The 13,110-nt window shown below is 36.8% G+C and overlaps 1 protein-coding gene across 7 annotated transcripts in view; it reads left to right on the plus strand.

Annotated features, from left to right (window-relative positions):
• PTBP3 (polypyrimidine tract binding protein 3) overlaps positions 1–13,110 on the plus strand; it is a 100,146-nt gene that overhangs the window by 20,394 nt on the left and 66,642 nt on the right. For 4 of the 7 annotated variants that reach the window (XM_061200099.1, XM_061200101.1, XM_061200105.1 and 1 more), the window contains one exon: positions 12,200–12,284. In XM_061200099.1, coding sequence (XP_061056082.1) covers positions 12,200–12,284 — 85 coding nt within the window. Of the gene's footprint in view, positions 1–12,199; positions 12,285–13,110 lie in introns of those variants that run through there. The other 3 variants (XM_061200102.1, XM_061200100.1, XM_061200104.1) reach the window with 2 other exon arrangements.

A 13,110-nucleotide genomic window follows, 5' to 3' on the forward strand; every position in this document is an offset into this window, starting at 1 on the left:
ATGGTCATAATATCTTGATAGACTAAAACAAATGATGTCTTATTCTTGAATTTCATGTGCATTTTAGGTATGGTCTGAAGTTTAACCATGAGTTAATGGTTTATTTTCAGAAACTTCCTTACATGTTATTTTACTGGCTGTTTCTCAGTTGTGTGGATTGCCTTTTATTATATTAATAATCTCACTTTAATGCTAAATAAAACCACTTCCCATCAAATTTGGTAATAAAACACTTTATTTGTGCTGCTTAATTACAGTATTCTTTTGCTTTGTTGGCCCAGTGTATTTAATTATTCTTTAGCAGGAGAGAGCTTCAGTAATTGATACTTGAGGCAGTGAAGCTGACTGGTGTGTTGACTTACCCAGAGAGCTAACAAGTCCACAGAACAACTGTTGCACTTATGTAAATTTACTGTGTGTTTCTAAGGAGACTGTTGATCCAGTATTGTTCATGCCCCACCCCCACCCCATGATGTCTTCATGATTTGGTTTGTTAAAGCCTTTTTGTTTAATGTTAATTTGTTTACCTGTGGTACAGAGTCTTTTTTTTTTCACTTTTTAACAATTTCCTTCTGCTGATCATCTATAGTCACTCATCCAAATAAGCTTTCCATCATTTATTTTTTAGAGTCTTCATTCTACTTATCTTCCATCTATCTCTTTTTTTTTTAATTAATTTATTTATTTATTTATTAATTTATTTATTGGCTGTGTTGGGTCTTTGTTTCTGTGCGAGGGCTTTCTCTAGTTGCGGCAAGCGGGGGCCACTCTTCATCGCGGTGCGCGGGCCTCTCACTGTCGCGGCCTCTCTTGTTGCGGAGCACAGGCTCCAGACGCGCAGGCTCAGTAGTTGTGGCTCACGGGCCCAGTTGCTCCGCGACATGTGGGATCTTCCCAGACCAGGGCTCGAACCCGTGTCCCCTGCATTGGCAGGCAGATTCTCAACCACTGCGCCACCAGGGAAGCCCTCTTCCATCTATCTCTTAAACTATAATCTCTTATCATAGCCGTCAGACCTTTTGAGAGTGAGGTGGAATAAAATATGCCCCTTTGGCATGTTGATTATTTTGAATTAAAGATACTTAATAAACAGCCAGGGACTTCCCTGGTGGTCCAGTGGCTAAGACTCCGTGCTCCCAATGCAGGGGGCCCGGCTTCAATCCCTCGTCAGGGAACTAGATCCCACATGCTGCAACTAAACATCACGCATGCCACAACTAAAAGATCCTGCATACCTGCAAGTAAAAGATCCTGCATGCCGCAACTAAAGATCCCAACGTGCCGCAACTAAGACCCGGCGCAGCCAAATAAATATATAAATAAATAAATATTAAAAAAAAAAAAAGAGGAAAGAAACAGCTGGTGCTCTGAAGGACACTGACCCTCCTTGGTCCCCCTGAAAGCAGGAAATAAATCTCTCATGTGAAAGTATCCTCCTTATACTAGGAGAGTAGAAGGCATCCTTATCACCAGAGATAGGAAATTCAAGGCAGAGAAGGGTGACTAAACAAACTTTGTTACTTCTTTATTAATTTGCTACCCCAAGCCCCAGACCCTTTGTTTTGTCAAATCTTCACAAATAATTGTTTCTTTGTCTAAAAGGTATAAAAACTGCATGCTTTTGTCACTTCTTGGAGTCTCATATCTTTATGAGCTCCTGTATGTATGAAATTAAATTTTGTTTTTCTCCTGTTATTCTGTCTCATGTCAGCTTAATTATTAGACCAGCCAAAGAACCTAAAAGGGAAGAAGGCAAAAGTTTTCCTCCCCTACTAGACAGATACTCAGTTTTACCTAGGTCTGCATTGCTTTTCCTTGACTATAATGGAAAATTACTTCTCACACACTTAGGATATAACTATTAAGCATAATTTTCAGAAATACTTTTTGTTCTTTATTGAAGTAGTCTGTAATTATAGGCAGTGATGTGTTTTCAGGAGAAAGAATTTATGTCTAGGAAAGAAAAGTTTTGTTTTTTTTTTTAAAGAAGGGAATCTTTAAAGTAACAGAACTGATTGTGTTTTTCTCACTTTTTACAAAGCTTACAAAGTAATATGACTCTTGGGATTTGAGCTTTATAATATTTAAAAACCTTTATTTTCTGTAATTTGAAAATGAATCCTTGGGGGAAAAAAGCTTAGCCAGTAAATTTTGATTATCAGAATATTTTTTTTATGACTGCATTTTCAAATGTAAGCTCTTTTTTCTCTTTTGTTTATCATATCCTGAAATTATTAGGGTCAAAAAGTTACTTGTTTTTTTAAAGTATCATAATTATTTGAGCTATGTGTTGTTTATTCTGTATGTTAAATGGTAAACCCCATCTCTGATATGAAACAATTTCCAGATATGAAACTTTTGGATCAAATATTTTTATTTTTCTTATTGCGTAATAAGACAATAAAAATAAAAATAGGCATTCCAGCACTTCACTGGATACTATAGGGTTTGTGTTATTCATGCATTATTTTAGGCATATTCTTTTTGAAAGCTCTTCCTGTTACTATTGAAAGATCTAGTAGAATTATCAGACTTAAATGATTTTATTTTGAAGACTCTGTAATGTTAACCATTTCCTTATTATAATAGTTTATATTTTGTGTAGAAACATTGAGTGTGACAGTTAAGATGTTGCATTAATTTACTTGGTATGCCATATAAATTTAAGTTAGTTTTTCCAGTTTTTCTATGTTTGACTATTTGATCATATTTTTAGACTAAATTTTTCTTTTACAGTTAGAAATCCAAATGGTGATTTAGAGGTGAAGAATAAAGTTTTAAAAAAATCTGTTAAATGAATAGTTTTATTATATTTGCTCTACTGATTCATCATTTTTCCATGAGAGGAATTATGCCAACTGCGAAGTTAGGGAACACAGTCCACGAAAGACTCCTCTCACTTCTGACAGAATTTGTAAGTTCTGGGAGTTTCCAAAACCACCCTCTGGTCCCATAATTTGCTAGAAGAACTTACAGAACTCCCTGAAAGCTTTTGTACTCTTCATTACTGGTTATTACAGGGAAGGGATATAGATTTGAATCAGCCAAGGGAAGGAACACATAGGGCAGAAGTCTGGGGAAGTATCAAACACAGAGCTTCCTTTGTCTTCTCCCTATGGTGTCAGGACACATTACTTTCCCAGCATCAGTGTGTGACAGTACTCATGGAGTCAAACCGGGATGCTTACCGTGCTTTGGTGATTACATTTTTATTGAGGGGCTCTTTTATGTAAGCATACTTGATTGCTCTTGAGGCTGATCTTAGTTAAGTCTCCTCCAGCCCCTCCAGGCGTGTGGTCCACCCTGACTCTAAGACTGTCTGGTGACCCAAAGCCCCTCGAGTTAAAAAAAAAAAGACACTTTCTCAGGCATGACCTTACAGGGGGTTAGAGATTACCTCCCAGAAGGAGAGGGCAAAAGCCAGACCTCTCTTTGAACAGGGTTAAATTCTTTGCAGACTGTGAGCCAAACTCTGAGTAGTATTAAAATGTCCAGAGTTAGAGTCATGTGCCAACTCTAACAATATTTGAAAGACCTCTATAGAAGTAAAAATGCTTCTTATTAGTCACTTGTAGTGTAGTAGGAACTTGAAGTTACAATATACTGTTAAGCAGAAATTTGAGATTTCTTGCAGTTTTACCATCTTTTACCTTCACTCAAAAAGAAAAAAATTGTCTCTTTTACTTCTTAATATTTATTCTATGGATAGAATATAAACTATGGAAAATGCTATATTCTAAATTAATACAGCATAACTTATGGTATCAATAAATTACAAGTGATGCTAATATTTAGTAATAGGGGAATAGTATGCAATTATAGATTTTAAGAATCCATTAAAAATAATTATGACGGAGACTGTAACAAGGTGACAAAAGCTTATCAGTTAAAAGGATTACAGAGAGGAACATAGATTCATATTATAACTTTGTACAGTGCATATTAAGATAAAACAGAACTATCAAAATGAAAAATGATGTAGCTAATTAACATCTACAGATCTTTTCCTGAGATAATTGGATAAGTATGCAAAGATGCTTAAATGAGGATGGTTATAGTGAAAAATTTGACCTCCTTTTTCTCTATAAACAAATATCATCAGTGTTCTGCAGGAAAAGTTCTAATGCCCACATGCTTTATTCTTTCTCATTCTCAAAGGTTAATCATAAATGGGACTTTATTAAATCTCATTTGCAATCCTGTACATTTTGATTTTATTAAAATCCAGTCTTTTATCAATTCATCTGACAGAAGGAAATTTCCTTTTTGTTAGTATCAAAAAGTTTTTTTCTTCTAAAACTTTAGAAAGTTTCCTTTATTGAAAGAATATCTTTCACATTTAGGAGATTGCTGTTCAATACTAATTACATTGCATACATATAACTATTGGCATATATAGCTTTTGAAGAGGATTGAGTAATGAATCATTAGTATTTATTTGCCACTGTTTAATGAGAGGTGTGTATATTAGAAATATTAATCCTTGGAGCAACCTATGAGTATGGGTACCATTATGACCCTCATTTTGCAGGTGAACAAACTGAGCCTTAGAGAGGTTAAGTAATATGTCGTATAATATAAAGGTAAGTTTGTGGAGCATTTTCAAACCTAGATCTGGTCTGCTCCAGAAGACTACATTTTAAACTGCTATACTATTACACTTCTGTGTTCATTACAGCATCTGTTTATAGTAGTTCTCAGTTGGCTACACATTAGAGCTTTGGAAATACAGGTGCTCAAACCTCAACCTAGAGCTACTGATAAGAATCTCTGGGGTAGGACCTGGTATATAGTATTTATTTTAAACTTGGATATGTGATTTTAGTCTATAGCCAAGGCAGAGAGCCATTATATTGTACCTGACACTATGCTATAGGGCATGGGGGAATGTAATGAAGTATAAGGCACAATAATAGACCTCAAAGTAGCTGGGAAAAAACTGTGTACATATTTGACAAAATGTGTGATATTGATAGTTATATACATAGGAAGAATATATTATGTTAAGTGTACTAAAACCTAGAATCTTGCACATTTTAATGTTGAAAGACAATCAAAATTCAGTTCAATCTCTTCACTTTGGGGTTGAAAAATTTTCCAGATGTGGTATTAATTATCTCTGACCGGTAGGTAGGACTGGATATGTTGTGAAGAGACAGTGTTTGAGGCAGCAGAATAGCAGAAAAAGTAGCAGAAATAAAGATGATGTATTTGGGGAAAATTACAAGACAGGAGTGTTATTGTGAGTAGGAGGTCCAGATTAGAAGGAGCTTTTAATCACCATCACAATACATTTAGACTTGATTCAGTAAGCAACAAGGAATAATTTCACTTTAATAGTTGACTGGAGATTTATTTGTTAGGAAATTAGGTAACAGTTTATGGAATGAGATAGAAATAGAAAGAACCATGAGTAACTCATTTCTCTCCTCATATTGAAACTGAAATGGCATGTGTGCATTAAGAAGACCACAACTTTTTGGATTCTTAGCTGGCAAGCCTTGTCTGGGGCAGACCTGTGTTAACAGTTTAACACCTTCTCTAGATGCCTTTTAAGTAATCTCGTGTAACTCCAAGAAAGTGCTTTCCTGAAAATTTGTTCTTTCTAGCTTTTTGATAATGAAATTACAGAGTAAGAGTTGGTTCCTCTCAGCAGGTAACTTCTTTGGAGGGTGGAAAGATGTTTTGCACTTTTGGTTCTCTTATTCTCTCTTTGAAACATCTGACTTTTGTGACACTGTTTTATTCTTGTTTTTCACAGATCTGTCTTTTAACTCCTTTGGTAGAATTCTCATTTGTCTCTCCCTTGAGCTGTTGTATCCCTTTGTATTTTGTTTAGGGGAGGCTATAATATTTTCCTAAAAACTTTTTTCATTTTACAAAGAACCATTTACTCATAACATAAAGTTGTGTCATTTTTCTGTTGTATGTTATCTTTTGATTCCTTCCTTTTCCTTATGTATAGATTCCCATAAGGAACTTCTGTGGTTGTTCTTTGAATGTTGCTTGTTTTTGAAGGGACACCTTCTGGACCACCATTGTATAGAAGGAGAGTGTGAGAGATGAGCTCTGAGAATGAGCTGTGGTAATTGACAGCGTGACCAGTCTTTTCTTATCCACTCTTGAGGGTTGAACACAGTGATGATGGTAATGACTATTCTAGGCTGGCAACAAGTCTTTCAAGTCAGTAGGAAGCCTCTGGCTCAGAATGATGTTATCTCTTCATAGTTGTGTTTTGTTTTATTTTTAACTTTTTATTTTGAAAAAATTAGAGATTCACAGCAAGCTCTAAAGGTACTACAGAGAGGTCTTGTGTACCTTTCACAGTTTCCCCCAATCGTTACCTCTTACATGCTTACACTATCAAAATAAGGGCATTGGGTTCCTGTGCATTTCTTCTGTTTGTTTTGTTACTAAAACACTGTGCCAAGCCCTGAGAGGGTTGCACCCCCCCCGCCCCGGTATGTAACACATCTTGTGTCTCTGTAACCTCCAGGAACTCCTATCTTTTGAACAAATCCACTTTGGCATGGGGACAACTCAGAATGCAGTTGACAAAACTGACTCCGAAGCAGGCACTATTTGAGCACGCCCCTGTAGAATACTTGTTTGCAACTTGCTGACCTCTGCTGAAGCACGTGTGTGTGTGGGCGTGTGCACGTGTGTATGTGGGCTGAGCCCTGGTGGGTCTAGAAACTCTACTCGCCTCCCAAAAGCCATTCGATCCTAGGGGAAGCCCCCACTGGCCAAACTACACAGATCTGGAGGGCCTTGGGTGGACGGACCCCAGAGGCAGGCTCGCAGTTGGAAACCAGGCGCGCTGTCGTGCTGTTGCTGGGGTCCTGAGCGCTGCCGTTCACCCCAGAGCCGACGCGGCCTTCCAGGCAGGCGCGGCCTGGCATTTGCCTCCCTGCTGCAGCCGGCTCCTGGGCTCTGCGGGATGGGCTCCGCGGCCACACGGCCACCTGCCTTCCCTGGCTCACTTTTCTACGCACAGAGGGGAGGCTGTGTGGGCGTGAGGTGCGCCTCGGTGTATAACGTGGCTGCAGCGCCCTCACTTCCCGGCCTCAGGTGAGATGTTGATTTATTATTGCTGAGTAACTTCTCGTGGTAGAAACCAAATTTCTTTTAATATATTACATATGGGTGTACATACTCATGCGAAATATATGTACTTCGAGGGGATCTATTTATGTTCCATTGGGGGTCATTCTTTCCTATGAGGAGTCTCACCCGCTGCTTTGTGTGTTTGGTTAGATTCCTGGCACGTTTTGTTTCCTGTTGTTTTAGTAAAGATGCTCTTTCTGGGGAAAAAACCCAAAACAATAACAGGGTGGGATAGGGAGGGTGGGAGGGAGATGCAAGAGGGAAGAGATATGGGGATATATGTATATGTATAGCTGTGTCACTTTGTTATACAGCAGAAACTAATACCATTGTAAAGCAGTTATACTCCATTAAAGATGTTTAAAAAAATAATAATAAATAAAATTTAAAAATTTTATTTAAAGGAACCAACAACAAAAAACAAGGGCATTGACATTGATACAATGCCTGTGTATAGTTTTGTTTCATTTTATTGCATGTGTAGGTTCATGTAATTCTCACCACAGAACTAATCCATCACCGCAAAGATCTCCCTCATGGTACCCTTTTATAATCATACTATCTCTCCCAAGCTTCTCTGCCCCCTGGCAACTACTAGTTGGTTTTTCCATCTTTATAATTTTGTTATTTTGAGAGAGTTATATAAATGAAATCATAGAACATGTGAGTTTTTGTGTTGAGCATGTGATCTTTTGAGATTGCTCTTTATGTTTAGTTTTTTAAGAAACCACTAAACTTTTCAGAGTGGCTGTACCATTTTACGTTCCTTTCAACAGTGTATGAGACATCCAGTTTCTTCCACATCCCTCACCTGCATTTGGCATTGTCACTATTTTTTATTTTAACTGTTCTGATAAGTATGTGGTGATATCATGCTCTTAATTTTTATTTGAAGTGATCTCTGTGGTTTTGATTTGCATTTCCTTAGTGACTCACGATGTTGTGCATCTTTTCATGTGCTTATTGTCTGTATACTTTCTTGGAGAAATGTCTGTTCAGATCCTTTGCCTATTTTTAAATTGCATTATTTTGTCTTTTTATTATTGAGTTATAAGAGATTACGTTCTGGGTACCAGTCCCTCGTCAGATAATAGATTTGCAAATATTTTCTCCCATTTTCTGGCTTGTCTTTTCATTTTCTTGATGGTGTCCTTTGAAGTACAAAAGTTTTTATTTTTTATGAAGTTCAATTTATTTATTTTTATTAATCTATTTTTTTTCTTTTGTCACTTGTGCTTTTGTTACCAAGGAACCATTTCCTAACCCAAAGCCACAAAGATTTACTTTTATGTTTCCTTTTAAGAGTTTTATAGTTTTACATTTACGTATACACCCTTCTTGAGCTAATTTTTGCATATGGTGTGAGACAGGGGTCCAATTTTCATCTTTTGCAAGTAGATACATAGTTTAGATATATAATTTAGTTTTGACTACTTTTTGAACTCTATATAAATGCAACAATGTAGTATGTATTATTTTGTGATGGGTTTCTTAATGTGAGATTTTTGTATGTTATTGTGTAGAGCAGTAGTTCATTCTCGTTGCTGTAAATCATTGAATGAATTTACAAAGATTTGTTCATTCTATAGTTGATGACATTTGATTGTTTCCAGTTTGGTTACTGGAAATAATGCTGCTGAGAACATTCTCATATGTATAGGTGCACATAGCAGGCAATCTCTTGAGTGTATGCATAGGAATAGAATAAAAGAGATCCTAGGATATTTATATATTCAACTTTAGTATATTGAATCAATTGTACCAATTTACACTCCCACTAGCAACATATAACAGTTCTCTCACTTCACATTCTTATCAAAACTTGATATTGTCAGGCCTTTTAATATGTTTATATTTCATTGTGGTTTTAATTTGCATTCCCCGATGACCATTGAGGTTGAGCATCTTTTCATACGTTTATTGGGTGTGGTATTAGTCATTTAGATATGGTTTAGAAAAACATTTCTTGTGTACTTACAAAGTTGGTGGCTATTATGGAACTATACAGTTATGTTTTTATTCTGGGAATCAGGCTGAAAGAGCAGCTTCTATTTGGGATATGCTCCTCTTGTTTCAGAGGGGAAAAGGAAGAAAAATGGCAGAAACTAATTCTTTCAAAAGTTCTGCTTGGATTTAGGTCATGTAGGTCATGTCCATACATACTCCATAGACCAAAGCATAGCACAAAACTGTGCTCAAGGTCAGTGGGTCAGGGAGGTATCCTCCACTCAGAGGCATTGCAAGTCACATGGCCATAGATGGGGATGAATGATTCTTTCACAGGGAAAGAAGGACACAAATACTCTGGAACAGTAATAAAGTATACCACTTTACTTGTGAGGTGCCTGTTCAACTCTCTTGTCATTTTCTGTTACCTTGATTTTTTTCATATCAGTTCCTAGTGGGGTACCCCCCCGCCAGCCTTTCTTCTTTTTCTTAGTAAGTTCTGGGTATACAATCTTTGTTGGTTATATGTACTGCAGTATTTTCTCCCATTCTATGACTTCCCTTTTTAATCTCCTAATGAGGTCTTTCGTTAATAAAATTCTTTTTTTAAAAATTGAGATATAATTGATAAATAACATATTTCATATCTACAACATAATGATTCAATATTTATATATATTGTAAGTAAAAATTATAACTTCATTTTTGTGTAGTTTATCAGTTATTTTAAATAATTGTGTTTCTTGTTTAATAAATCTTTCCCTACCACAAGATTATGAAGATGCTTTTTTCTGTTATCTCCTAGAGTCTTTATTGTTTTGTCTTTTACGTTTCAGTCTGCAGTCCACCTAGAATTAATATTTAGTTGACATTTTAACATACTCCTGCAAGTCTAGAAAAGAGCTCAAGTGATCTCTAAGTTCGTCCGTCCTTCCTTCCTTCCTTCCTTGCTGCGTTGGGTCTTTGTTGCTGCGTGCAGGCTTTCTCTAGTTGTGGTGAGCGGGGGCTACTCTTCGTTGTGGTGCAGTGGCTTCTCTTGTTGCGGAGCACAGGCTCTAGGCACACGGGCTTCAGTAGTTGTGGCGCACGGGCTTAGTTGCTCCTCAGCATGTGGGATCTTCCCGGACCAGGGATCGAACCCATGTCCCCTGCATTGGCAGGCGGATTCTTAACCACTGCGCTACCAGGGAAGTCCCTCTAAGTGGTTTCTAAGACCAAATTAATTCAATTTACATGTAGAAAATTGATACTTGATACTGACACTACATTCATATGTGTCGAAAATATATCTATTAGTAACACATAGTTTATCAAATTCCTCATATATAAAAACATGTTGGGCATGTTTAAATTTTTACTACATTTAAAACTGCAAAAATTCACCTTTCCATATCCACTGGCAGGCAGCTATACAAAGTCTGTCTTTGTCTGCCAATATCTGTATTTCACCTATTACCTGTATTTCACATATTCTCAGGAAGACCTTTGCTTTTAGTGAGGTCATAATCCAAGTCTTTCTGGAATTTGAGATTTTCAATTTTATTTCATCTCACGTGCTCACTTAGTTCCTTTCTCTTATTCCAAACTGTCTCTATAAACTTACGGGTGAAAGACCAAAGGGAATAATTTCTGGATGTTTCATACAGGAATTGTTTAAATAATTGTATTTATATTATGCAGACACATTGGTGGTTTACTTTTCTTCAGCAAAGGCTGAGGTTGTTCCCTGCAGGAGTGGTCCTTACTCCTAAACATTAAATATCTGTCGGAGCACTGTTGATGTTATAACTTTTGTAGGATAGTTTGGGGATTAGGTTTTATCATCTAGTAGACTGAAATATTTGTTCTTAAAAGTTGACCGAGCTTGGGAATTCTCTGGTGGTCCAGTGGTTAGGACTCCATGGTTCCACTGCGGGGGCCCGGGGTTTGATCCCTGGTTGGGGAGCTAAGATGTTACAAGCCGCATGGCACCGCCAAAAAAAAATTGACCGAGAGCTGAACAAACTACCATTTGAAATAGGTTGTTTTTAAATTTATACACGGTGTTTATTGTACTTCCTAGGTATAAACATTTTAATCTTGGTAAAAGACCTTATGGTTTTACAATGAAAAGGCTAGACTGACTTGTCTTTCAGCTTTGACAGTTCAACTCTGGAATTGGTCAAAACTCTTACCTGAAAAAAAGTCTAAATTACTTAAACAGTAGTTGTTTAAGAAATAGTACACATTAAAGGTCATTTTAAGGATTAATGAATGAAAAAATCACTTATTTAAAGGATTTGACCAATATAGAAATAAATTGCATCTTTGTGTTCAACTTTTAAAAATACACATCTATGAAAAAGTCAGGGAGTGCTACACAAATTATTTGCACGCAGATACTTAAAAATATACTACAGAACTTCCCTGGTGACTCAGTGGTTAAGAATCCGCCTGCCAATGCAGGGGACATGAGTTCGAGCCCTAGTCTGGGAAGATCCCACATGCCACGGAGCAGCTAAGCCCGTGCATCACAACCACTGAGCCTGTGCTCTAGAGCCCATGAGGCACAACTACTGAAGCCCGCGCCTAGAGCCCATGCTCCGCAACAAGAGAAGCCACCACAGTGAGAAGCCTGCGCACTGAAGTGAAGAGTAGTCCCCACACCGCAACTAGAGGAAGCCCACGCGCAGCAGCGAAGGCCCAATGCAGCCAAAAAAAAAAAAGTCATCAGTCCTTTATAAAAATATATATATACTACAAAACTTAACATACTTAATATACCAAAATGTATTTAAAATATACTAAATATACTTAAAAATATACTACAAAAACAATGTCAGGATTCAACCCCTAAATATGGTTTTGATACTTCAGTTGTAACATCTCAGAGAATTGAGTTTGATTCAAAAGGGTTGTGGGATTATGCCCCCAATTATGTGATGGCAGTTCTCTTTTTTATAACTAACAATCATGTGGATGTTCAATAATTTTTGTTTACTATTAAGTTCACTTCCAACCTTTAGATTTTATGATTCTTGAGGACTTCCCCTTAAGTGCCTTGATATTCAGATTAAGTAATATTAGCTTTTAATATTTTTAGTAGTAAATATGGACCATTATCCAAGACTTGTTTTATTAACAGAATATTGCTCTTGCTTTTCAGCGGGGATCTGATGAGCTTCTTTCTTCCGACGTCGTTAACGGACCTTTTACCATGAACAATTCCACTCGTTCTGCAGGTGTGTATGGTGAGTTTTCATTTTTTCAAAATCTGAGATGTTGTCTTTCTCTGGGTTTCAAAAATTTTTTTTTCACAATGTTCTTATTTTGCTCATCTTATAAACATGGAGTGCTATTATTTATAACAAAAACTAAAGTTTGTGGCAGTGAAGTTCATATAGATGAAATTACTAGTTACAACACTCTTAAATTTTAAGCATTAATTTGGATTTGATTAGATAATTCCTTTTTTGACTGACATTCTTTGTTACATAGTTGTGATAAAATTATCAGTAAGTTGGTGATCTAGAACTATTGAGTAAAAGAGCTAGATTTAAAAACTTGTGTTGAATGATGATGGATTTAGAGTAGAAGTATTAAAACTATAAGTTCACATGATTTTAAAAATAAATGTTCTTGAAATTTAAGGACTGTAAAATGAATTGGAGGAGTGCAATACTTGAGAGAGAGTGAGCAGTTAGGAGGCTATTGCTGTATAGGAAATCCTAGTAAGGGGGGAGAATTTGTGCTATAGCAGTAGTAGTTGTGATGGAGAGAATTAGAGAACTTAACAGAAGGTGAAATAATTGATGGTAATTGGTGATTAATCGAATGTTTGAATGAGAAATGCCATTGATGATTTGTAGGTTTAGACTTAGATAATTGGATAGCTGAATTGTGGTGCCTTCATTTATATTAGAAAGTACAGGAAGAACAGGGTTGGACAATATGGCAGGTTCAGTTTTTTTTGGCCACATGGCATGTGGGATCTTAGTTCCCCGACCAGGGACCGAACCCGCACCCCCTGCATTGGAAGCACAGAGTCTTAACCACTGGACTGCCAGGGAAGTCCCC

Source organism: Eubalaena glacialis, chromosome 9 (assembly GCF_028564815.1).
Source record: "Eubalaena glacialis isolate mEubGla1 chromosome 9, mEubGla1.1.hap2.+ XY, whole genome shotgun sequence".
Classification (NCBI taxonomy): Eukaryota; Metazoa; Chordata; class Mammalia; order Artiodactyla; family Balaenidae; genus Eubalaena; species Eubalaena glacialis.